The sequence below is a fragment of the Pelodiscus sinensis genome, chromosome 10, assembly GCF_049634645.1.
Source record: "Pelodiscus sinensis isolate JC-2024 chromosome 10, ASM4963464v1, whole genome shotgun sequence".
Taxonomy (NCBI): Eukaryota; Metazoa; Chordata; order Testudines; family Trionychidae; genus Pelodiscus; species Pelodiscus sinensis.
In genome coordinates this window covers 54,214,858-54,240,453 of record NC_134720.1, presented here as the reverse complement: position 1 = coordinate 54,240,453, position 25,596 = coordinate 54,214,858, and the positions used below count along the sequence as shown (strand labels likewise).

Genomic DNA, 25,596 nt, shown 5'->3' with positions numbered 1-25,596 from the left:
TGTGCTGCCCCCCCCCTCCCGAACCCGGCCCTGGGCTGGTACCTCAGGACTGTCTGTGCTGCCCCCCCCCCCGAACCCGGCCCTGGGCTGGTACCTCAGGACTGTCTGTGCTGCCCCCCCCCCGAACCCGGCCCTGGGCTGGTACCTCAGGACTGTCTGTGCTGCCCCCCCCCCTGAACCCGGCCCTGGGCTGGTACCTCAGGACTGTCTGTGCTGCCCCCCCCCCCCCCGAACCCGGCCCTGGGCTGGTACCTCAGGACTGTCTGTGCTGCCCCCCCCCTCCCGAACCCGGCCCTGGGCTGGTACCTCAGGACTGTCTGTGCTGCCCCCCCCCCGAACCCGGCCCTGGGCTGGTACCTCAGGACTGTCTGTGCTGCCCCCCCCCCGAACCCGGCCCTGGGCTGGTACCTCAGGACTGTCTGTGCTGCCCCCCCCCCTGAACCCGGCCCTGGGCTGGTACCTCAGGACTGTCTGTGCTGCCCCCCCCCCGAACCCGGCCCTGGGCTGGTACCTCAGGACTGTCTGTGCTGCCCCCCCCCTGAACCCGGCCCTGGGCTGGTACCTCAGGACTGTCTGTGCTGCCCCCCCCCCTGAACCCGGCCCTGGGATGGTACCTCAGGACTGTCTGTGCTGCCCCCCCCCCGAACCCGGCCCTGGGCTGGTACCTCAGGACTGTCTGTGCTGCCCCCCCCTCGAACCCGGCCCTGGGCTGGTACCTCAGGACTGTCTGTGTCCCCCCCCCCGAACCCGGCCCTGGGCTGGTACCTCAGGACTGTCTGTGTGCCCCCCCCCGAACCCGGCCCTGGGCTGGTACCTCAGGACTGTCTGTGTCCCCCCCCCCTGAACCCAGCCCTGGGCTGGTACCTCAGGACTGTCTGTGTGTCCCCCCCCCCGAACCCGGCCCTGGGCTGGTACCTCAGGACTGTCTGTGTGCCCCCCCCCGAACCCGGCCCTGGGCTGGTACCTCAGGACTGTCTGTGTGTCCCCCCCCCCTGAACCCAGCCCTGGGCTGGTACCTCAGGACTGTCTGTGTCTCCCCCCCCGAACCCGGCCCTGGGCTGGTACCTCAGGACTGTCTGTGTCCCCCCCCCCCCCGAACCCGGCCCTGGGCTGGTCCCTGAGGACTGTCTGTGCTGCCCCCCCCCCCCCGAACCCGGCCCTGGGCTGGTACCTCAGGACTGTCTGTGCTGCCCCCCCCCCCCCCGAACCCGGCCCTGGGCTGGTACCTCAGGACTGTCTGTGCTGCCCCCCCCCCTGAACCCAGCCCTGGGCTGGTACCTCAGGACTGTCTGTGTGTCCCCCCCCCGAACCCGGCCCTGGGCTGGTCCCTCAGGACTGTCTGTGTGTCCCCCCCCCGAACCCGGCCCTGGGCTGGTCCCTCAGGACTGTCTGTGTGTCCCCCCCCCGAACCCGGCCCTGGGCTGGTCCCTCAGGACTGTCTGTGTGACCCCCCCGTCCCCCCGAACCCGGCCCTGGGCTGGTACCTCAGGACTGTCTGTGTGACCCCCCCGTCCCCCCGAACCCGGCCCTGGGCTGGTACCTCAGGACTGTCTGTGTGACCCCCCCCCCCGAACCCGGCCCTGGGCTGGTACCTCAGGACTGTCTGTGTGACCCCCCCGTCCCCCCGAACCCGGCCCTGGTACCTCAGCACTGTCTGTGCTGCCCCCCCCCCCGAACCCGGCCCTGGGCTGGTACCTCAGGACTGTCTGTGCTGCCCCCCCCCTGAACCCAGCCCTGGGCTGGTACCTCAGGACTGTCTGTGCTGCCCCCCCCCGAACCCGGCCCTGGGCTGGTACCTCAGGACTGTCTGTGCTGCCCCCCCCCCGAACCCAGCCCTGGGCTGGTACCTCAGGACTGTCTGTGCTGCCCCCCCCCCCCGAACCCGGCCCTGGGCTGGTACCTCAGGACTGTCTGTGCTGCCCCCCCCCCCTCGAACCCGGCCCTGGGCTGGTACCTCAGGACTGTCTGTGCTGCCCCCCCCTCGAACCCGGCCCTGGGCTGGTACCTCAGGACTGTCTGTGCTGCCCCCCCCCCGAACCCGGCCCTGGGCTGGTACCTCAGGACTGTCTGTGCTGCCCCCCCCCCCGAACCCGGCCCTGAGCTGGTACCTCAGGACTGTCTGTGCTGCCCCCCCCCCCCCCGAACCCGGCCCTGGGCTGGTACCTCAGGACTGTCTGTGTCCCCCCCCTCCCTGAACCCGGCCCTGGGCTGGTACCTCAGGACTGTCTGTGCTGCCCCCCCCCGAACCCGGCCCTGGGCTGGTACCTCAGGACTGTCTGTGCTGCCCCCCCCCGAACCCGGCCCTGGGCTGGTACCTCAGGACTGTCTGTGTCCCCCCCCCCCGAACCCGGCCCTGGGCTGGTACCTCAGGACTGTCTGTGCTGCCCCCCCCCCGAACCCGGCCCTGGGCTGGTACCTCAGGACTGTCTGTGTCCCCACCCTCCCTGAACCCGGCCCTGGGCTGGTCCCTCAGGACTGTCTGTGCTGCCCCCCCCCGAACCCGGCCCTGGGCTGGTACCTCAGGACTGTCTGTGTCCCCCCCCCCCGAACCCGGCCCTGGGCTGGTACCTCAGGACTGTCTGTGCTGCCCCCCCCCCCCGAACCCGGCCCTGGGCTGGTACCTCAGGACTGTCTGTGTCCCCCCCCCGAACCCAGCCCTGGGCTGGTACCTCAGGACTGTCTGTGCTGCCCCCCCCCGAACCCAGCCCTGGGCTGGTCCCTCAGGACTGTCTGTGTGCCCCCCCCCGAACCCGGCCCTGGGCTGGTACCTCAGGACTGTCTGTGTGTCCCCCCCTCCCGAACCCGGCCCTGGGCTGGTACCTCAGGACTGTCTGTGTGCCCCCCCCCGAACCCGGCCCTGGGCTGGTACCTCAGGACTGTCTGTGTGTCCCCCCCCCGAACCCGGCCCTGGGCTGGTACCTCAGGACTGTCTGTGTGTCCCCCCCTCCCGAACCCAGCCCTGGGCTGGTACCTCAGGACTGTCTGTGTGCCCCCCCCGAACCCGGCCCTGGGCTGGTACCTCAGGACTGTCTGTGTGCCCCCCCCGAACCCGGCCCTGGGCTGGTACCTCAGGACTGTCTGTGTGTCCCCCCCCCGAACCCGGCCCTGGGCTGGTACCTCAGGACTGTCTGTGTGTCCCCCCCCCCCGAACCCGACCCTGGCCTGGTACCTCAGGAGTGTCTGTGTGTCCCCCCCCGAACCCGGCCCTGGGCTGGTACCTCAGGACTGTCTGTGTGCCCCCCCCGAACCCGGCCCTGGGCTGGTACCTCAGGACTGTCTGTGTGCCCCCCCCGAACCCGGCCCTGGGCTGGTACCTCAGGGCTCTGTGTTTGCTGCCCCTCTGTACCCTCAGGACTGAACCTGGTACCTCAGGGCTGTTTGCTGTCCCCTAGCTCCCCACCTTGAACCCGGGACTGGGTCTGAAACCCTGGTCTATTGTCTCTAGCGCTCAGCATAATTGACTCCCGGCTCGACCTGGTGACAGACCCAAGCCCCTGGAAGTAGCGACTGCAGGAGTGGACCGACCAGAGGCCAGAGCCCCGAACTCTTGATACCACTGATTCCCCAAGTGAGACTAGGCAAGGATGCAGTGAGGCGCCGGGGCTGCCCACTGACCCAGAGCAGGAGGGCCCCCTCCCACCACCCTGGTGGGCCACACCGACCCTCCAGCGCAGGAGGCAGAAGGCTTATGAACTGTTTGCAGCGTAGAATACTACTTACACTGTAGTAGCTATCGTCCTTATCCCTGCAACCGCACTCGCTCAGTGGCACACACTGGTCATCGCTCAGCACGTAGCCCTCGCTGCACACACAGCCTTCCGCACACTCGTCTGGCTTTTCACACAGGGAGGGCGCGTAGATGTCATTGCATGTCGCAGGGCAGGGAGAAGCACAGTCTGTGTAATAGCTGTTGGATGGACAAGGCAGCGCTGGGAAGAGAATAAAAACAGGCTTATTACAAAGCTCAAGAGAACTTTTTGATGTCCCAGAGTGGACATGCCTGGTGCTGGCTGGAAGTCAGCGCCTGGATGGCGACAGATCAGTGAAGGTTACTTCTTTCCTTTCCGGTAATGGCATAGCTGTGGATTCCTGTTCTCTTTCAAACAGGTCAGCCTCTCTGAAACTATCCATTCAATTCTAGCATGAGCACGTCTGCATGTGTGGCCTTTGGTTGAGGTGTGCTACCGGTTGAACATCTCCAGTCTGGGACCCTCAGGACCAGAGAATTTTCAAGATTATGGGAGGTCAGTATTGTCTAGCAGCATGACCAACACTGCCACTGCTTACTGGGCAAGACACGGTGGGGTAAATTAGAGCTAAATAACTGCACAGAACACGGAGAGCCAGGACTGGTGGTTGTAAACAAACTTTATGGAATTGTTGGAAATTTGGCCACACTCATTTTAAGGGGACATCTGGCTAACTACAATCCTGTCAGACCACAGATGTTGCTGGACCAGAAAGTGCCAGATTAGAGAGGTTTAACCTGTAGTTCAGTATCACATGCAGTCTTGGTCATTGTTCCCAAAATAAATATACAAGAAGACTCAGAGGGGTAGCCGTGTTAGTCTGTAACTTTAAAAACAACAAGTGGCCCTGTAGCACCTAAGGGTATGTCTACACTACCACCCTAGTTTGAACTAGGGTGGTTAATGTAGGCAACCGAAGTTGCAAATGAAGCCCAGGATTTGAATTTCCCGGGCTTCATTTGCATCTTGCCAGGCGCCGCCATTTTTAAATCCCGGCTAGTTTGGACTCTGTGCCCACGGCTACACGCGGCACGGACTAGGTAGTTCGGATTAGGCTTCCTATTCCGAACTATCTGTACACCTCGTTCCACACCTTGTGCTTCATTTGCATAATGTTGGCCGCATGTTCTTTTTCGAAAGAGGGATGTAGTCTAGACATGCCCTAACAGCTCAAGCTAGTACTTGCTACTTTTGACTCAGAAGAGCCAGAACTCCACCACATAGCAAAGATCTGGCCAAAGCTTTGAATTTCAGAACTGAGCTCAGAAAACAGCTGCGTGATCATGCAGGCACACAGCTTGGCTTACAGGGAACTATATTACAGTATTATGTATTTTCGTTGGTAAAACCCTCTTCCTCAGATGAGCAGAGAAGTGGGTTTTGCTTATGAAAGCTCATGATACTATATATATATATATTTGTTAGTCTTTAAGGTGCTACAGGACCACTTGCCATACAAAAAGAGTGTGAGGGCCAGACCCACCCATGTGCTCCAGGGGCTTTGCATTACTCTGTGACCCAAAACTGCTAGAATTGTGCTTTAACTGAGTGGCTACATTTGCATTTCTGTCTCTTGCAGTGTAAGTGAAGCTGGCTTTGAATATACACCAGGCCATCGTTAGGCCTTCCTTCAGCAGCACTGCCACCAGGAGGTTTGGAGGTATGCTCTCTAATACTCTTATCTCCCGTCTTCATTGTAGCCTCATTACAGTTTTTAAAAGGCCTTTTTGACTGCTCAAACCAACCCACCTCAGGGCTGCTTTTCATAAGTGGGCCTAGTCATGAAAGGGGCTGATCACTTTTCACTCCCACTGACTTCAACAGGAGATGGGATTTGTCCCAGTTATGAACACAGCTCAGTGCACCTAATGACTGTATCTTCCTGGCATCTTTGAGCCAGAGTGTTAATTAACTAACCCAGGCCACACTGCTAGATAATTCTCACATCCGTGCCAGCCACCCAAAGGCCAGGCTGCAGACTGGGAGTGGACTTACGGCAAAACGTGCTGTTCCTCCATTTAAGGATGACTCCTTGCTGCTTGCAGGTGTCCACATAGGCCTGAGCGATGCCACAGAGAGTGGACAGCATGCCGTTGTATTTACACATGTCATAGACGCAAGTCTGGATGAAGAGGTCAGGCTCGACCAGATGGTGACATGGTTTGAAGATGTCCGACTTTAAAACATTGCACTGCTTTTCCACAACTGGTTTGTCCTCCACGCTGCAAGGTGGGCCCAGATCTTCTCGTGTGTCTGGCAAGCAGCTGCAAGGAAGCACAGACAGGGCGTATTTCAGGGGGGAGAGGAGTGTGTCAGCTGAAACCCAGCCTAGGACCGTGGCTGCTGGGGAGAGGAGCCAGGCAACCTCTAGTCGCCATACGCGAGCAGCACTGCCGGCTTTCCCCATGCCATGTGTCTCTTAGCCTCATGCGGAGGGAAACCTCCCTGGTTCATTCCAATGAGCATACAGTGCTCATGCAAGCCTTGACATCCCTGCTGGCCCTGCCAGTGGGTGGTCACTGGGACACCCTTTGGGGAATGCACCCATATCAGTAATTCACTCCACTTGGCTATCACATCAGTGACTTCAGATTGTTCTGCAGTTGGACTGGATGTGACCTGAGAAAATGCTGGTGCATGGCTCAGTAGGAAACCTTTGAGCCATCGCCACACATAATCAGTGTCCCTAAACTTCATCGCAGAGGGCAGAAAAACGTTCACTTTCTGCCCCTGCGACCCACAAGACTTAAGAGCCTCTTTTCTTCTGGGGCGACACCTTTGCTGGAGCCCCTGCCAAATCCCAGCTTCTCAAAGAAGGAGTAGGAGGTACACAACACCAGTGTGTTTTCTTGTGCCTGGCATATTTTAGACCATGGCCGTGGTTAAAATGTCTGCAAGACGGAGTGTGGTTTGAATCCAGTCTAGTGGAGGGGATGAAAAAGAGCCGTGTTTACCCTGCATCACTGTCGGCTTGCACTTTCCAGCTGTTTCCAAACTGTGTGACATTGCTAGCCTGCATGCCATTGGGCATGAGCAGCTCGTCCCCACGCTGGTCATTGTAGTTACCGCACATGCCACATACCTACAACAGAAGAGGACAATGTCATAAGCACGCAGGTCTCCTCCCATCCCCTTTGCTGAGCAAGGACAGACATGGACAATATTGCAAGAGGTTGCTTAGTGGCTTGCACAGTGCTTCCCAGTCCAAGCCATCGCTGTAAAGTCACAGTGCACCAGTGGGGAAACGAAATGCTCCTGCAACACATCTCTGGCTTCCTAAGACGTCCTGGTATTTACCTTGTGAGGGGGCACGTGCTCCTTCTAGCGGAGAGGAGTCAAACAAGCTCTTGAACCAGAACTAACCACTCATGCCTGGAAGTCCTACCTGAGCTGGGCTGGAGGGATCAAAATTAAAGAGGGAAAGCCCTCCACAGACAGAGGCAATGACCAGGTTTCTGGCTAAATGGACAGACCGGCCAAGAGGATGACACTCACAGGCCTTGCTGCCCCTAAGGCTGCATGGGCCAGGAATGAAGCAGGGGTACCTGAAAGGAGATATAGGTAAGCCCTAACCCTGAATAAAGACACTGAACCTGCAGAGAAACCAAACCCCAAAGGCGTGGCCAAAGAGACTGCCTCAGGGTATGTCTACACTACCCCGCTAGTTCGAACTAGCGGGGTAATGTAGGCATACCGAACGTGCAAATGAAGCCCGGGATTTGAATTTCCCGGGCTTCATTTGCATAAGCCGGCCGGCGCCATTTTTAAATGCCGGCTTGTTCGAACCCCGTGCCGCGCGGCTACACGCGGCACGGGCTAGATATAGTTCGAACTAGCAAGCCATTCCGAACTATCTGTACGCCTTGTGGAACGAGGAATGGCTTGCTAGTTCGAACTATCTAGCCCGTGCCGCGTGTAGCCGCGCGGCATGGGGTTCGAACAAGCCGGCATTTAAAAATGGCGCCGGCCGGCTTATGCAAATGAAGCCCGGGAAATTCAAATCCCGGGCTTCATTTGCACGTTCGGTATGCCTACATTACCCCGCTAGTTCGAACTAGCGGGGTAGTGTAGACATACCCTCAGCGACTGGCCCTTTTTTTCATTCTCAGTCAGTAGGGCAAGGAGGGGGAAAAGGGCCTTTTTATTTGGTTTGTTTGGAGAATCCCTTGAGTACCACAGACAGGGAAGGACTCTCTAAACAGCTCAATCCGTGGGAGGCCACCCACCAAACACCCGTATAACCCAAGGGTCTGTCTCTGTAACTAACTGCCAGCTATGCCCCCAGCTCTGTCACTGCCTGCAACTAGACCTTTGACACACTCGAAAATGGTTGTAAAAAAATGGTTGAAAAGAGAAGCAAATAACTCATGTGTGCAGGCAGCAATGCTGCAAGCAGTCTTAATAAGGGAAGAGAAGGAACTACATTCCAATCAAACCGCGAAGCAGAAGAGGAAGTCCTTCTCGGAAGTGATGCCTTTGATTTTCTTAACATCCTGAAACTCACCTTGGAGAAGTAAGATTTTGGAAGGCTGATTTCCAAGTGCTGATTTCCATCATATTTCACTAGCAGTCCAAAGTCAGTTTCCACCACCAGGTAAATGCCCACGTTCCCTATGGATACACCTCGTAAACGGTTCTTCACTGGAGTGCGGATTCTCTCCTTATTGAACTGGTGACAACAGACCGCTTGTCAACATAGAACATAATCTCCTAGTCAAGTTTTCTCTGCTCATAGTTTATTTTCTCCAGGGTATCTAGAGGATTCCCCCACAGAACTTTATGCCCTTTACACTTTCAGCCTTTGAGGTCACATAGGCCATAGTGCCCACCCTTCCGGCCAAGGATTGGGCAGAATTCCTATGTTATGCCTTTGTCAGGCAGTTGGAAGGGTCACTACTGGGCCGCAAGTCCCTCCCGTTCGTCGGGTTGAGGCTACATCTCCAGTGCCTGGTTAGCCATGCCAGAATATTGTAACCCAGCGCCACCTGGGGCAGCTCTCTATAACCTCAAGTGCCTAAGCCAGATAGAGATGTTTCCTTGTGAAGCCTGGTTCTTCAGCTCGCTCAAGCAGCGGAATCAGATTAGATCCAGAGATTTTAAGCTCAAACCCTGTGGACAGTGACTCATGCATGGGCATTGGTAGCACAGCATACTCAAAATAGGTGCCTCTTACAGCTGTGCTGTGGGAAATTACTTCACACCTCAATGTCACTATGCTGGGAGACACGTGGTGAGTGGGTACAACTGCACCACACAGACTGGAGCGCACATGGCTACCAACAAAAGGCATGCCTGGCCCTTAGTAAGACATGAGGATCCCTTTTTCTGCAGCTGTCTTTGTATGCGGCTTTTAAGATATGTGTCCTCAAAATACAAGTCCCCCCCACATACCAGGATTGCCCTGTCCTTCTGCAGGGTGATCCGGTTGCCATAGACGTCGATGTAGACCTCTTTGAGATATGTGGCCCCTCTTAGTCCTCGCTCTTCGTTTTTGCCGCTGATGGTGACTGGAACGACGCTGCTGCTGTTGCAGACTTTCATCAGGGTGTAGGTGCAGGTGCCCAAGAAGGTGTGCATCACTTTGTCAAAGGTGAAGTAGTGGGGATCTCCTGCCACCTGACAGGATGCTCTCCCTGACGGTTCAAGAAATGCCTCGTGAGTTTGGAGGACTGTATAGTGACCTCAGCTGGCTAATCGTTTCTGTGTGGCTGTCAGGTGTTGTGGATGTGAAAGAGCCTCACGTAGGCTCCAGTGGCCTGAGCTACCCCTCCTCACCAAGGCAAACTCGCACTCAGATTAATGCCAAAAACAGTCACAGGCAAATGTTGTGAAAGAGACACCTCAGCTGGTCTGCACAAAAAAGTACAAACTGCTCGCTGTGCAGACAAACGCAGGAACCGTTACTGCTCTGCAAGCTTTAGGCATGGTGCCTATTACCCGAGGGCACCCCCAAGTGTGTGGATCTTACCCAAGCAATGTAGACTCTAACTATTTTTCTATCTGGCCTTCACGATTGGTATTTTTTCTGTGCGTTCAATGTTTTCATTTATGGGGTTGGGCGATTTGGGGCTTGATTCTGTATTCCCCATTCAAGTAAAACACCAGTGATTATATGCCAGCTCCACTCCCTTTGCAGCTGGAAGCTTGAGGATTGCGAGATAGGGCATTAGTCACTGAAGGTATGTCTACACTACCACCCTAGTTCAAACTAGGGTGGTTAATGTAGGCAACCGAAGTTGCAAATGAAGCCCGGGATTTAAATATCCCAGGCTTCATTTGCATCTTGCCGGGCGCCACCATTTTTAAAGCCCCTCTAGTTCGGATTCCGTGCCCATGGCTACACGCAGCACGGACTAGGTAGTTCGGATTAGGCTCTCTAATCCAAACTACTGGTACACCTCATTCCATGAGGAGTAACAGTAGTTCGGAATAGGAAGCCTAATCCGAACTACCTACTCCGTGCCGCGTGTAGCCGTGGGCACGGAGTCCGAACTAGCGGGGCTTTAAAAATGGCGGCGCCCGGCAAGATGCAAATGACGCTTGGGATATTTAAATCCCGGGCTTCATTTGCAACTTCGGTTGCCTACATTAACCACTCTAGTTCGAACTAGGGTGGCAGTGTAGACATACTCAGAGTGTCTCTGCACTAGCAAGCATCAGCAGCCAGCTCCTTCCTGTGCCATTACAGATGGGTCAGGTATCCAGAGAAACTCTTAGAATAGAATCATAGAACACTAGGGCTGGAAGGAACCTCGAGTGGTCATCGAGTCCAGTCCCCTGCCCCCATGGCAGGACCCAGCACTGTCTAGACCATCCCTGATAGACATTTATCTAACCTACTCTTCAATATCTCCAGAGATGGGGATTCCACAACCTCCCTGGGCAATTTATTCCAGTGTTTGACCACCCTGACAGTTAGGAACTTTTTCCTAATGTCCAACCTAAACCTCCCTTGCTGCAGTTTAAGCCCATTGCTTCTTGTTCTATCCTCGGAGGCCAAGATGAATAAGTTTTCTCCCTCCTCCTTATGACACCCTCTTAGATACCTGAAAACTGCTATCATGTCCCCCCTCAATCTTCTCTTTTCTAAACTAAACAAACCCAGTTCTTTCAGCCTTCCTTCATAGCTCATGTTCTCTAGACCTTTCATCATTCTTGTTGCTCTTCTCTGGACCCTCTCCAATTTCTCCACATTCTTCTTGAAATGGGGGTGCCCAGAACTGGACACAATACTCCAACTGAGGCCTAACCAGCACAGAGTAGAGCGGAAGAATGACTCCTCGTGTCTTGCTCACAACACACCTGTTAATGCATCCCAGAATCATGTTTGCTTTTTTTGCAACAGCATCACACTGGTGACTCATATTCACCTTGGCTGTGTCCAGACTCCATGCCTCCGTCGACGGAGGCATGTAGATTAGCCAGCTCGGAAGAGGGAAATGAAGCCGCGATTAAAATAATCGCGGCTTCATTTAAATTTAAATGGCTGCCCCGATCTGCCGATCAGCTGTTTGTCGGCAGATCGGGAGAGTCTGGACGCGATGCCCCGACAAAGAAGCCTTTCTTCATCGACACAGGTAAGCCTCGTGAAACCAGGTTTACCTGTGTCGATGAAGAAAGGCTTCTTTGTCGGGGCATCGCGTCCAGACTCTCCCGATCTGCCGACAAACAGCTGATCGGCAGATCGGGGCAGCCATTTAAATTTAAATGAAGCCGCGATTATTTTAATCGCGGCTTCATTTCCCTCTTCCGAGCTGGCTAATCTACATGCCTCCGTCGACGGAGGCATGGAGTCTGGACACAGCCCTTGTGGTCCACTATGACCCCTAGATCCCTTTCTGCCGTACTCCTTCTTAGACAGTCACTTCCCATTCTGTATGTGTGAAACTGATTGTTCCTTCCTATGTGGAGCACTTTGCATTTGTCTTTGTTAAACTTCATCCTGTTTACCTCAGACCATTTCTCCGATTTGTCCAGATAATTTTGAATTATGACCCTGTCCTCCAGAGCAGTTGCAACCCTTTGTGAACAAGGAAGAGCTAATGACTGAGCTCACACTTAGAAGCATTTTCAGGGAGAACTCACCAGAGGAGTAACAACCCAACACCCCCTCCTCCACTCTGCATTCCTCCAGCGTCCCACACTCCCAGGCTGCGCACGCAATGCTGTTATTGCTGTTACAGGTGCAGCGCTCCTTGCAGGCATCGTGGGTAAACCAGCTTTCACCCAGCTGTTAGAGAAAGGAGAGGCACTTGAATATAAAATAGTATAACGTCTATGGAGGAGTTTCTCCCTAGGGGACAATGAAAGGAGTTCAATGCCTGTGATACTCTCCAGGCCACTGACTTTCTCCGTAGGGAGAGAGTGTGGCCTAGGAGATGGTGTCTACTCATAGACCTGGGCTTTAATCTTGGCTTTTCTGCTGGCAGATCTTAAACAATTCATGTGACAACACTCTGCCTCTGTTTCCCCACCTGTTAAATGAAACTGACCTCATCTTTAAAGTGCTTTGAGACCTCCTCTTGAACAATAATATACAAAGCTAGGCATGGTTATTATTTGCACCCACAACCCACTGACTGAGCACAGACGTAGTGAATCTTTCTTCATCAATGATTCTCAGCTACAGAGACTCAGAGAGAACCTGGGATTGATGTCTCGGGATAACTTGCCTGATGATAGTGGTTGTTTCCATCCACACAGCCGCATTTGCTCTCAGGCACACAGGTGTCTCCGCTCAGAGTGTAGCCTTCCTCACAGAAACAGCCTTCCACGGGCAAGGAGCTGCAAGGGCTAAATGCAGAGGGAGTCACGCAGCTGGAAGGACACCTGCTCCCACAGGCCTTGTACTGGCTTCCTCCAGGACAGGAGATTGCTACAAGTGAGGAGAAAACCGCAGATTACTGAAAGGAAATGGTGCCAACTCCATTCTCTTCACTCCGCCCCTGTTTGTTCCAGACAAACAAAGGGTTGTAAGAAGCTCTGCTCATGGGCTTCAGTGCAGGGCTGCCCACGGCTGGTCATCCTGGACCTTGAGCAATGGGCCTCCATCTCAGCTGGTGTCCTAGGTAACATGTGTGACCGGGCATGTGAACAACGTAGGGGTAAGGAGGAGACATTACCTGGGGCAGACTTCCCCAAAATTGCCTACTGCAAATATTTTTGCACCTTTCTCTGAAGCAGCCTGGTATAGGGCGGCCAGAGAGAGGATCCCAAGTTTGCTGTGCACGGCTCTATTCCACGGAGAGCTTGCACTAGGGTCTGCTCATTGTCGCCACCGGATCCCTCCAGAACAGAGCTGATGCGCACATGGTGAAAAAGGGTGGGAGAAGGGTTCCCTACTGCCTCCTGTGCAGCACCTCTACTGTGGGCTAATGGAGCACTGCTGGGCCCGATTCCCCTCTGCCTAACTCCCGCTTGACATGGGAGAATCTGCATGGCCTTCAGAGGCTGCGGCTGACTCATATCCATGGAATCGAGTGGCGATCCTGGCCCCTCCCTCCCCAGGACCTTGCACAAGGATTACATTGGGGATGTAAAATTACGGTTAAAAAGTTAAACGTTACGCTTAACCGGTTAACAAGGCCTGGTGGGCTGCTCCAGCCAGGCCTGGTGTGCCATGCTGTAGGCTGGGGGCAATGCTCACTTGGTAACCGATTAACTGGTTACCCCTTTACATCGTAATTAACATTCTTAACCACTCCAAACAGAATGGACTGGGGCTAGTTTCACTCATGTTGGCCAGTGGTACCATAGCAGAAAGGTCTATTTTTTAAGAACTTCTTGCATTACAAATGGCTGAATCCCAGAAGTGACTAGCTATCCATTACAGCACTCACGGCACAGAGTACTATTTCTCCATTCTCTGCAGATCCCGGCATTTGTGCACGACTCCGCATAAGCCTGCAGTCCGTTGCATAAGGACGCTGTTGGGTCATCAGTGTGACACATGTCGTACACACAGTTTTCCAGGAATTGCTGTGGAGCTACGTGGCCGTGGCAGTCCTTGAAGATGCCTGGGTAAGTGGAGAAGGATACAGTCTCAGAAAGACAAGAGGGAATCAGCTGAACTTCACCTCTACCCGTCCACTCTCCTGGCAAGGAGTCCGTGCTCCCTGGCAGGGGTAGGGTAATTGGGTCTCCGAAATGAGCCATTCCAAATCTTGGAGCTGAATACACCCACATGCTTAGCAAGCTCTTGATGTAGGCAAATGCACGCTGCAGACTGGATTGATTTCTATCAGCGTGCCCAGAGCTCAGCCATGGCCACACTACCTGAGGGGTCGGTGATCATGCCACAGGCCGTGTTCTTCCTCGCTTCACTCTCCAGCTGAGGGTCACAGATCCCAGGTTCGTCAGGGGAGCACCTGGCAAGGGAAAGACACTCTTCGATGGACGTTCCTTTATCTCCCAGGCCAGATGTGCAAAGGATGGCACCATCCCTGCAGTGCAGGCCTGACTCGGTCACAGCCACGGAGCAGAGTCGGGCTCAGGGAAAGGCTGAGCTCTGCTCCCCACTCCCACACTGCAGCAAGGGCTCCGTTCCAGCTCGGGGGAATTGGGGTGCTCCGCCACTAACCAGTGGAATTGGGAGTGCGACAAGCCTGCGCAGGAAGCAGTGGCTCTGTCAGGCCCCTGAGTGGGACAGTGGGTCACACCCAGCCACCCAGCAGCTCTTCCTGCACTGGGGGACAGGCAGGTGGTAGCAGCTGCTCACTCCCTGCTTATGGTAAATGGTAGGGGGAGTTCCAGGATGCACTGGAGAGGATGGGAGCTGTGTTCATCCCAGAAGGGCCCGGGGGGTGGGGAGGAGTCATGGATGGCACCCTGTGGCAGGGCATGCAGCCTGCTTTCCTAGAGCTTCCTGAGCAGAGACCCCGGATCTGCTTCCGTCTGTACGTACACGGTGTTGTTCTCTACCACTAGCCAGCTCTCGCCCAGTTCTGTGGAATCTGCTGCAATGCTGCCGTTCGGCTTCCTGTTGTCGTCCTTCGGATCGCCATTGTAATTACCTGTCACGAGGGAAAACTCGTTGAGTGTGTGAAGGGCAGAACCGCAGCTTAGTGCATGGCTGTCAAACCAACGGTATGAACGGGCTGGCCTGTGTGTGCACCAGTACCTTCCCCGGGAAGGTGGAGGAATTGCTTACCTATATGTCTCAGACCCCACACTGCTACCAGCTGATGAAGATTCCCCTTTGGAGTAAACCGTAGGGACTATGTTCTTTTGGAGGAACAGGGACTCAGATAAACAAGGTACAATCACCCTGCACTTAAACTCCCTCATCTCTGGGGCTTGAAGCCATGTGAGGAACAGTCTGGGAATAGCAGAACACCCCAGGAAAGGTCATTCCCCTGGGAATTTCCAGTCCCTCCAGAATCTGGGGAACCAGGAAGACCCAGACAGCTCACAACACAACTTTCTCCTGCAATTTAATTCCAGGCGTTGGGTTGCGGTAGAGGAGGCAAAGCTGAGTGTGCACTTCGGTGCCGGAGGACGGGCTTTAATCTGGGATACCGTGGATGGTTTTGCACAGTTGCTTTGAGTAAGACCTGCCCCGGATTGGAGTGCGCATAGCCACAAGGGGGAGCTCACTGACCCTGCCTCAGGAGGTTCATGTAGTGCTATGCTTATCTGCTGGAAATCTAACTGGTCTTGGCTAGCTCCAGCGGAGTCTTGCACACTTCTTACCCCTGCCTTAATCTTCACCCTTCTTTGCTGTTCTAGGAACACTTGAACTAGCAAAGTGTCTCCCAGCAAACAGGGAGGAGCTCTCCCTGGCAGAGGCAGACAGGAAAAGGCAGTTCCTGTATAGCAAGGCTTGTCTGCTGGAGACCTAATTGGTGTCTGCTAGCTCTGGAGGGGCCTTGCTCACCCTTCACTGCCCTTTCTTAGTCTGAAGGTTCCTTTGCTGCGTCACTAGCTCAGAACTGAGTCGCCTACATTCACCACAAACGTACTTCTGACACGTCAGTCGTATCTGTTCTGTTCTGTCTCACTTGACTCTCCAGGGGGTTCTGGAGTTCGTACCCTGTACTGCACCAAACACTGGGTGGCACGTATCAAAGAACAGCAAATAAAGGTGGAGATTAAGCATGAAAAGGATTCATAGCGGGTTATCTAGTCCATCCTTGTCACTATGCCATGAGTGTTCCATAGAGAGGGATTTTCTCATGCTTTGCCTTGCAGTACAACTACCTTCTGCAGCAGCTGGAGAACAGAAAGCAACTCTAAACAGAAGGCTCAGTGATCAGAGGAGCCTCAGGCCAGGGATACATGGCAAAGAGCCGAGGGAAAGAAGTTGTTGAGGAAAAACAAATAATCAAATGAAAAAGCTGCCCCTTTAAGAGCCACGTATCATGTTTCTAAGCCCCCCTCAAGCGATGCCCAGACCAGACAAGAAAAAAAGGTGAGAGCGGGGGAACGCAGAACAGCCACGGGTGAGGGAGCCGAGCCGCGGCGGTTGCAGGATTTTTTCTTTGAAGAGCCGCATGCGGCTTGCAATCCGTGGGCTGGCTACCCCTGCCTTAGGCTGTGCACATGCCATAACTGTGTTCACACAGTAGTTATGTGCCAGTCCAAGGAACAACATAGCAGAGTGGAAAACCTTGGAATGGCTGTCCTTAGCCGCAAGAAGGGCCTGAAGGTTTTAGTATCGTTTTGAAGATTAAAGAAATAAAGAGCACGGGTTGGGCTGGAGAATCCCCTTCAAAGAGAGACAGACACAGTTGACATCGGAAAGAGACAAGGGGGCTTTGACCAGGGCATCTGTGGTAGAACTGGCATAATAACCAGACTGCAGATCAGAATGTGAGATTCCTTTTCTGTTAATGAGACCTGCAGTTGTCATTCCTGACATTCAAGTTAACCACTTCGTAACCAGAGTTCTTGCAAGTCATGCTAGCCAGATACCCAATCAATTATGATGATTCCTTTTCTCCAGTTCCCTCAATCCCAGTCCACACAAGACGGACCAGACGACTGTGGCATAAACAAAGCACAACATATAACAAACCAGCCGGTCCCCACGGTGAACAGGTAATTGAGAGGCTCCTGATGCGATGATCTGAAGGTTTTCAGGAACAGGGATACTCACCACACAGACCACAGAGCTGGCCCTGGTAGTCACAGGGCACTGACACCTCCGCATAGTGATTGCCGTCGAATCTGACCCAGAGTCCAAAATCGGTTTCCAAGAGCACGTAGCCCCCGCTGATCTGGATCTTGATCTTGTTTTCAATCTCCACAGGCAGGTTCCTTCTGGTGCCGTTCACCTGCAGAACATATTGGGAAAATGTAGTCACCAGGAGTAACCACCGATTCCCAGTGAGTAGCCCGTGAATAGGCTGTTCAGGGACTTCACTGGACGGAGCGATATTGCTGTTAAATCACCTTTCACTTACATTCACTTTCCTGTTCTTCAGCAAGGAAATCTGAGTTCCATAGACCTCCACGTTCACGGACTTTACATAGGACACTTTGGTATTGGAGCCCCTGTGCTCATTGGTGGTGGAGACGTCGAAAGGTGGGAGCCCCCCGGAGGCGTTGCAGACTTTGGAGAGGGTGTAGGTGCAGTTTCCCATGAAATGGTGAACTCTGCCATCAAAAGTGTTATAATGTGGGTCCCCTGAGGCACTGCAGGTGCCACGGACACCTTAGGAGGAAAAACGGTGGATTAATGCCAGGCAATTCTCAGCCGTGTTATGAATAACATGAGCTGAGAGATTAGTCTGCATTTCAGTTAATGCTGAGATTTCAAAGTATTCAACAAATCTAACCCTATTCTGCACTGAGGCACCAATTTTTACCCCACTGGAGAATGGGAGAGACATTGTTATAGTCCTGAGGACTCCACCTTACCTGTCTGACAAGGGTCTTCTGTAGTTGGACTTGCTGTGGTCGGGGATTCTCCTGGTGAAATATATAAAGAAATTACAGTTAAGACGTTGGCCATTAAGACGTTCCACTATGAAGAGTGGAATAGGATGAGCCTTTTACACTTTTGCATTCAATTGCAAATGATCTAGTGTGAGAACTGTCATCTGAGGAACACAGCGTGCATAGCCTGTATGCAAGCAGCAGCAGCTCAAACAACTCCTTACAATGCACAGGCTGTATGTGCCCTCAGCATACAAGCGCTCTTGTGTGACCAAAGAGGGGGATTTTCTCTCAACCCCAGTGTCCGGGCAAACTTACCTGTGGTACTTGCATCTGCAGGGGTGCTCGTTGTGTGGTGCGGAGTGGTCTCTGTAGGAGAGCTGGTTCCTTTCTCTGTTGTGGAATCTAACACGAGATGATCCCAGAATTGGTTAGTAAGACCCAAGAACCGCAAGAGTGAGGGTCGGTAGCATACACAGGGAAACTGGGACCTACACTTCAAAATGAACCTTTCTGCATCCCAACTGCTGTGTTATTTGTAACCTCATGTGAAACCAGCCGCCAATTTCACGGCCCACCAGGAAAGGACAAGGAGACTGAGAAAGGTCTGAGGGAAACACATTACCTGATGGACTGGTGCCTACGATAGTTGGACTTGAAGTGGTTGAGGGTTCTCCTGGGAAAAGATACAAGGAAATTAAGGTTGAGAATGTGCTCATTCTGGTCTATGAAAAGAGTCACAGAATATCCCTTCAAAACACCAGACTCTGCAGCGAGGACCAAATCCATTCTGAGTTAGGTTAAGGCATCTCAAAATACAACCTACGGCTAAACTTGGAAAGAAAAGATTATTCTTAGGAAACTTACGGTGATCGTAGGAGCGTATGGTCTAAATACTTCCTAAGTGCCTTCAATCTGTAACAGTCAAGTATGCCTACTACCGATGTAAGTGAGACGGACCCATGAGAAAGTGTACACATTTCATGTTGAGTGCAATGTTGATGAAGCAATGGCATGTATTGTTTTTATTAACAATTGAGGATGGATGTTAAGGCTGGCCTTGGTGTATTTTTCACAGTCTTTAAGACAATGTAAAGGTGGAGTCATTTGCAAGAGCAATTTTGACTTCAAATTTGTTCCCCTCCCTCGGCATTATCCTAAATCGACACTTTTGTGTTCAATATTTTCATTTGCAGGAATGGGCGTTTTGGGGGTTGATTCTCCATTCCCCACTCAAGTAAAATGCAAGTGACTCTACGCCAGCTCCACTTCCTCTGCGGCTGAAATCTTGAGGATTGCGAGACAAGGGATTAGTCATTGAGTGTCTCTGTACTGGCAAGCATCAGCAGTCAGCTCCTTCCTGTGCCATCACGGATTGGTCAGGTATCCGGAGAAACCCTTCTGAGCAAGGACGGGCTAATGAATGAGCTCACACGTGGAAGCGTTTGCAGGGAGAACTCACCAGAGGGGTAACAACCCAACACCCCGTCCTGCACTCGGCATTCCTCCAGCGCCCCACACTCCCAAGCGGTGCAGGTGATGCTGTTGTTGCCGTGACAGGAGCAGCGCTCCTTGCAGGTGTCACGGGGGAACCAGCTTTCGTTCAGCTGTTAGAGAAAGGAGAGGCTCTTGAATATGAAATACTATAATGTCTCCGGAGGAGTGTCTCCATGGGGCACAATGAAAGGAGTTTGGCAGGGATCAATGCCTGTAATACTCTCCAGGCCACCGGCTGCCTCCCCAGTGAAACCGTGTGGCCCCAGAAAAGGTGTCCGGAACTCGGACTCAAGAGACCTGATTTCTGTTCGCAACGGTGGCCTGCTGGCAAGCTTATGCAATCATGCGATTGCTCCGTGCCTTAGTTTCCCCCTCTTTAAAAGGGGGATGGTAACACTGATGCCTTTTGGCACTTACGTACTTGGGGATCTCCCCGTGAGACGAGCTAGGCATGGTTACTATTGAAATGAACAATGACATCCACACAACCCACTGGCCTGAGCCCATGTGAGGAGAGACGCTGTTAATTCAATTTTTACCAGTTACGGAAACACTAAAAGAACCTGGGATTGTTGTCTCGGGGTAACTTGCCTGATGATAGTGGTTGTTTCCATCCACACAGCCGCATTGGATCTCCGGCACACAGATGTCTCCGCTCAGAGTGTAGCCTTCCTTACAGAAACAGCCTTCCACGGGCAAGGAGCTGCAAGGGCTAAATTCAGAGGGAGTCACGCAGCTGGAAGGACACCTGCTCCCACAGGCCTTGTACTGGCTTCCTCCAGGACAGGAGATTGCTACAAGTGAGGAGAAAACCGCAGATTACTGAAAGGAAACGGTGCCAACTCCATTCTCTTCACTCCGCCCCTGTTTGTTCCAGACAAACAAAGGGTTGTAAGAAGCTCTGCTCATGGGCTTCAGTGCAGGGCTGCCCACGGCTGGTCATCCTGGACCTTGAGCAATGGGCCTCCATCTCAGCTGGTGTCCTAGGTAACATTGTGACCGGGCATGTGAACAACGTAGGGGTAAGGAGGAGACATCACTGGGGGCAGACTGCCCCAAAATTGCCTACTGCAAATATTTTTGCACCTTTCTCTGAAGCAGCCTGGTATAGGGCGGCCAGAGAGAGGATCCCAAGTTTGCTGTGCACGGCTCTATTCCACGGAGAGCTTGCACTAGGGTCTGCTCATTGTCGCCACCGGATCCCTCCAGAACAGAGCTGATGCGCACATGGTGAAAAAGGGTGGGGGAAGGGTTCCCTACTGCCTCCTGTGCAGCACCTCTACTGTGGGCTAATGGAGCACTGCTGGGCCCGATTCCCCTCTGCCTAACTCCCGCTTGACATGGGAGAATCTGCATGGCCTTCAGAGGCTGCGGCTGACTCATATCCATGGAATCGAGTGGAGATCCTGGCCCCTCCCTCCCCAGGACCTTGCACAAGGATTACATTGGGGATGTAAAATTACGGTTAAAAAGTTAAACGTTACGCTTAACCGGTTAACAAGGCCTGGTGGGCTGCTCCAGCCAGGCCTGGTGTGCCATGCCGTAGGCTGGGGGCAATGCTCACTTGGTAACCGATTAACTGGTTACCCCTTTACATCGTAATTAACATTCTTAACCGCTCCAAACAGAATGGACTGGGGCTAGTTTCACTCATGTTGGCCAGTGGTACCATAGCAGAAAGGTCTATTTTTTAAGAACTTCTTGCATTACAAATGGCTGAATCCCAGAAGTGACTAGCTATCCATTACAGCACTCACGGCACAGAGTACTATTTCTCCATTCTCTGCAGATCCCGGCATTTGTGCACGACTCCGCATAAGCCTGCAGTCCGTTGCATAAGGACGCTGTCGGGTCATCAGTGTGACACATGTCGTACACACAGTTTTCCAGGAATTGCTGTGGAGCTACGTGGCCGTGGCAGTCCTTGAAGATGCCTGGGTAAGTGGAGAAAGATACAGTCTCAGAAAGACAAGAGGGAATCAGCTGAACTTCACCTCTACCCGTCCACTATCCTGGCAAGGAGTCTGTGCTCCCTGGCAGGGGTAGGGTGATTGGGTCTCCGAAATGAGCCATTCCAAATCTTGGAGCTGAATACACCCACATGCTGAATACACCCACGTACAAACGCACGCTGCAGACTGGATTGATTTCTATCAGCGTGCCCAGAGCTCAGCCACGGCCACACTACCTGAGGGGTCGGTGATCATGCCGCAGGCCGTGTTCTTCCTCGCTTCACTCTCCAGCTCAGGGTCACAGATCCCAGGTTCGTCAGGGGAGCACCTGGCAAGGGAAAGACACTCTTCAATGGACGTTCCTTTATCTCCCAGGCCAGATGTGCAAAGGATGGCACCATCCCTGCAGTGCAGGCCTGACTCGGTCACAGCCACGGAGCAGAGTCGGGCTCAGGGAAAGGCTGAGCTCTGCTCCCCACTCCCACACTGCAGCAAGGGCTCCGTTCCAGCTCGGGGGAATTGGGGTGCTCCGCCACTAACCAGTGGAATTGGGAGTGTGACAAGCCTGTGCAGGAAGCAGTGGCTCTGTCAGGCCCGTGAGTGGGACAGTGGGTCACGCCCAGCCACCCAGCAGCTCTTCCTGCACTGGGGGACAGGCAGGTGGTAGCAGCTGCTCACTCCCTGCTTATGGTAAATGATGGGGGGAGTTCCAGGATGCACTGGAGAGGATGGGAACTGTGTTCATCCCAGAAGAGCCCGAGGGGGTGGGGAGGAGTCATGGATGGCACCCTGTGGCTGGGCATGCAGCCTGCTTTCCTAGAGCTTCCTGAGCAGAGACCCCGGATCTGCTTCCGTCTGTACATACACGGTGTTGTTCTCCACCGCTAGCCAGCTCTCGCCCAGTTCTGTGGAATCTGCTGCAATGCTGCCGTTCGGCTTCCTGTTGTCGTCCTTCGGATCGCCATTGTAATTACCTGTCACGAGGGAAAACTCGTTGAGAGTGTGAAGGGCAGAACCGCAGCTTAGTGCGTGGCTGTCAAACCAACGGTATGAACGGGCTGGCCTGTGTGTGCACCAGTACCTTCCCCGGGAAGGTGGAGGAATTGCTTACCTATATGTCTCAGATCCCACACTGCTACCAGCTGATGAAGATTCCCCTTTGGAGTAAACCGTAGGGGCTATGTTCTTTTGGAGGAACAGGGACTCGGATAAACAAGGTACAATTACCCTGCACTCATACTCCCTTATCTCTGGGGCTTGAAGCCATGTGAGGAACAGTCTGGGAATAGCAGAACACCCCAGGAAAGGTCATTCCCCTGGGAATTTCCAGTCCCTCCAGAATCTGGGGAACCAGGAAGACCCAGACAGCTCACAACACAACTTTCTCCTGCAATTTAATTCCAGGAGTTGGGTTGCGGTAGAGGAGGCAAAGCTGAGTGTGCACTTCGGTGCCGGGGGACGGGCTTTAATCTGGGATACCGTGGATGCTTTTGCACAGTTGCTTTGAGTAAGACCAGCCCCGGATTGGAGTGCGCATAGCCACAAGGTGGAGCTCACGAGGCAGGTGCCTTGGCCTGTTCCCACTGAACCTGCCGTAGGAGGTTCATGTAGTGCTATGCTTATCTGCTGGGACTCTAACTGGTCTTGGCTAGCTCCAGCGGAGTCTTGCACACTTCTTACCTCTGCCTTAATCTTCACCATTATTTGCTGTTCTAGGAACACTTGAACTAGCAACGTGTCTCCCAGCAAACGGAGGAGCTCTCCCTGGCAGAGGCAGACAGGAGAAGGAAGTTCCTGTATTGCAAGGCTTGTTTGCTGCAGACCTAATTGGTCTCTGCTAGCTCCGGAGGGGCCTTGCTCACCCTTCACTGCCCTTTGTTAGCCTGAAGGTTCCTTTGCTGCGTCACTAGCTAAGAACTGAGTCACCTACATTCACCACAAACGTACTTCTGACACATCAGTCGTATCTGTTCTGTTCTGTCTCGCTTGACTCTCTAGGGGGTTCTGGCGTTCATATCCTGCACTGCACCAAATACTGGATGGCACGTATCAAAGAACAGCAAATAAAGGTGGAGATTAAGCATGAAAAGGATTCATAGCGGGTTATCTAGTCCATCCCTGTCACTATGCCAGTAGTATTCCAGAGAGAGGGATTTTCTCATGCTTTGCCTTCCAGTAGAACTACCTTCTGCAGCAGCTGGAGAACAGAAAGCACCTCTAAACAGAAGGCTCAGTGATCAGAGGAGCCTCAGGCCAGGGACACAGCACAAAGAGCGGAGGGAAAGAAGTTGTTGAGAAAAAACAAACAAACAAAAGCTGCCCCTTTAAAAGCCACGTATCATATTTCTAAGCCCCCCACAAGCAATGCCCAGATCAGACAAGGAGAAAAGGTGAGAGCGGGGGAACGCAGAACAGCCACAGGTGCGGGAACTGAGCCGTGGCTGCGGGATTTTTTTTTGAAGAGCCACATGCGGCTTGCAATCCGTGGGCTGGCTACCCCTGCCTTAGGCTGTGCACATGCTATAACTGTGTTCACACAGTAGTTATGTGCCTGTCCAAGGAACAACATAGCAGAGAGGAAAATCTTGGAATGGCTGTTAAGCAGCCACTTGGAAATCTGTCCTTAGCCGCAAGAAGGGCCTGAAGGTTTTAGTATCGTTTTGAAGATTAAAGAAATAAAGAGCACGGGTTAGGCTGGAGAATCCCCTTCAAAGAGAGACAGACACAATTGACATCGGAAAGAGGCAAGGGGGCTTTGACCAAGGGGGCTTTGATCTGTGGTAGAACTGGCATAATAATCAGACTGCAGATCGGAATGTGAGATTCCTTTTGTGTTAATGAGACCTGCAGTTGTCATTCCTGACATTTAAGTTAACCACTTGGTAACCAGAGTTCTTGCAAGTCATGGTAGCCATGTACCCAGTCAATTATGATGATTCCTTTTCTCCAGTTCTCTCAATCCCAGTCCACACAAGACGGACCAGACGACTGTGGCATAAACAGAGCACAACAGATAACAAACCAGCCGGTCCCCACAGTGTATGGGTAATTGAGAGGCTCCTGATGCGATGATCTGAAGGTTCTCAGGAACAGGGATACTCACCACACAGGCCACAGAGCTGGCCCTGGTAGTCACAGGGCACTGACACCTCCGCATAGTGATTGCCGTCGAATCTGACCCAGAGTCCGAAATCGGTTTCCAAGAGCACGTAGCCCCCGCTGACCTGGATCTTGATCTTGTTTTCAATCTCCACAGGCAGGTTCCTTCTGGTGCCGTTCACCTGCAGAACACATTGGGAAAATATAGTCACCAGGAGTAACCACCGATTCCCAGTGAGTAGCCCGTGAATAGGCTGTTCAGGGACTTCACTGGACATAGCGATCTCATTCACCCTGGGAATGGGAAGCAAATATGGCAGAAAATTGACAGAAAGCAAAATTCAACTACCAGTCTTCAGAGATCTCAGCGCAAACCTAATTCCAAGAAGCGCACACAGCCAGTGAGAAAAGAGAAACCCACCAGGTGACCTGTCAGTGCAATCCAATGTCTCAGTTTTCACAACTCTCAGTTAGGAATGTCAGATGTTTGGAATATTGCTGTTAAATCACCTTTCACTTACATTCACTTTCCTGTTCTTCAGCAAGGAAATCTGAGTTCCGTAGACCTCCACGTGCACGGACTTTACATAGGACACTTTGGTATTGGAGCCCCTGTGCTCGTTGGTGGTGGAGACATCGAAAGGTGGGAGCCCCCCGGAGGCGTTGCAGACTTTGGAGAGGGTGTAGGTGCAGTTTCCCATGAAATGGTGAACTCTGCCGTCAAAGGTGTTGTAATGTGGGTCCCCTGAGGCACTGCAGGTGCCACGGACACCTTAGGAGGAAAAACGGTGGATTAATTCCAGGCAACACTCAGCCGTGTTATGAATAACATGAGCTGAGAGATTAGTCTGCATTTCAGTTAATGCTGAGATTTCAAAGTATTCAACAAATCTAACCCTATTCTGCATTCAGGCTCCAATTTTTCACCCCACAGGAGAATGGGAAGGACATTGTTATAGTCCTGAGGAATCCACTTTACCTGTCTGACAAGGTCCTTCTGTAGTTGGACTTGCTGTGGTCGGGGATTCTCCTGGTGAAGTATATAAAGGAATTACAGTTACGACGTTGGCCATTCTGTTCTATGAAGAGTGGAATAGGATGAGTCTTTTACACTTTTGCATTCGATTGCAAATGATCTAGTGTGAGAACTGTCATCTGAGGAACGCAGTGCGCATAGCCTGTATGCAAGCAGCAGTAGCTCAAACAATTCCTTACACCGCACAGGCTTTATGTGCCCTCCGCACACAAGCGCTCTTGTGTGACCAAAGAGGGGGATTTCCTCTCAACCCCAGTGTCCGGGCACACTTACCTGTGGTACTTGCATCTGCAGGGATGCTCGTTGTGTGGTGCGGAGTGGTCTCTGTAGGAGGACTGGTTCCCTGCTCTGTTGTGGAATCTAACGCGAGAAGATCCCAGAATTG

General features: G+C 53.2%; 1 protein-coding gene across 3 annotated transcripts in view; it reads right to left on the bottom strand.

The window, feature by feature from the left end:
* LOC102451664 (IgGFc-binding protein-like) overlaps nucleotides 1-25,596 on the bottom strand; it is a 105,050-nt gene that overhangs the window by 13,318 nt on the left and 66,136 nt on the right. For all 3 annotated transcript variants that reach the window (XM_075938278.1, XM_075938280.1, XM_075938279.1), the window contains 24 exons: nucleotides 25,485-25,571; nucleotides 25,155-25,205; nucleotides 24,697-24,947; nucleotides 24,180-24,357; nucleotides 21,942-22,050; nucleotides 21,313-21,404; nucleotides 20,882-21,058; nucleotides 19,716-19,918; nucleotides 19,090-19,234; nucleotides 18,253-18,303; nucleotides 17,946-18,032; nucleotides 17,610-17,660; nucleotides 17,153-17,403; nucleotides 16,846-17,023; nucleotides 14,653-14,761; nucleotides 14,025-14,116; nucleotides 13,589-13,765; nucleotides 12,422-12,624; nucleotides 11,835-11,979; nucleotides 9,141-9,382; nucleotides 8,254-8,418; nucleotides 6,704-6,831; nucleotides 5,745-6,013; nucleotides 3,721-3,929 (listed from right to left, as the gene is read on the bottom strand). In XM_075938278.1, coding sequence (XP_075794393.1) covers nucleotides 3,721-3,929; nucleotides 5,745-6,013; nucleotides 6,704-6,831; nucleotides 8,254-8,418; nucleotides 9,141-9,382; nucleotides 11,835-11,979; nucleotides 12,422-12,624; nucleotides 13,589-13,765; nucleotides 14,025-14,116; nucleotides 14,653-14,761; nucleotides 16,846-17,023; nucleotides 17,153-17,403; nucleotides 17,610-17,660; nucleotides 17,946-18,032; nucleotides 18,253-18,303; nucleotides 19,090-19,234; nucleotides 19,716-19,918; nucleotides 20,882-21,058; nucleotides 21,313-21,404; nucleotides 21,942-22,050; nucleotides 24,180-24,357; nucleotides 24,697-24,947; nucleotides 25,155-25,205; nucleotides 25,485-25,571 — 3,650 coding nt within the window. The remainder of the gene's footprint in view (nucleotides 1-3,720; nucleotides 3,930-5,744; nucleotides 6,014-6,703; nucleotides 6,832-8,253; nucleotides 8,419-9,140; nucleotides 9,383-11,834; nucleotides 11,980-12,421; nucleotides 12,625-13,588; nucleotides 13,766-14,024; nucleotides 14,117-14,652; nucleotides 14,762-16,845; nucleotides 17,024-17,152; nucleotides 17,404-17,609; nucleotides 17,661-17,945; nucleotides 18,033-18,252; nucleotides 18,304-19,089; nucleotides 19,235-19,715; nucleotides 19,919-20,881; nucleotides 21,059-21,312; nucleotides 21,405-21,941; nucleotides 22,051-24,179; nucleotides 24,358-24,696; nucleotides 24,948-25,154; nucleotides 25,206-25,484; nucleotides 25,572-25,596) is intronic.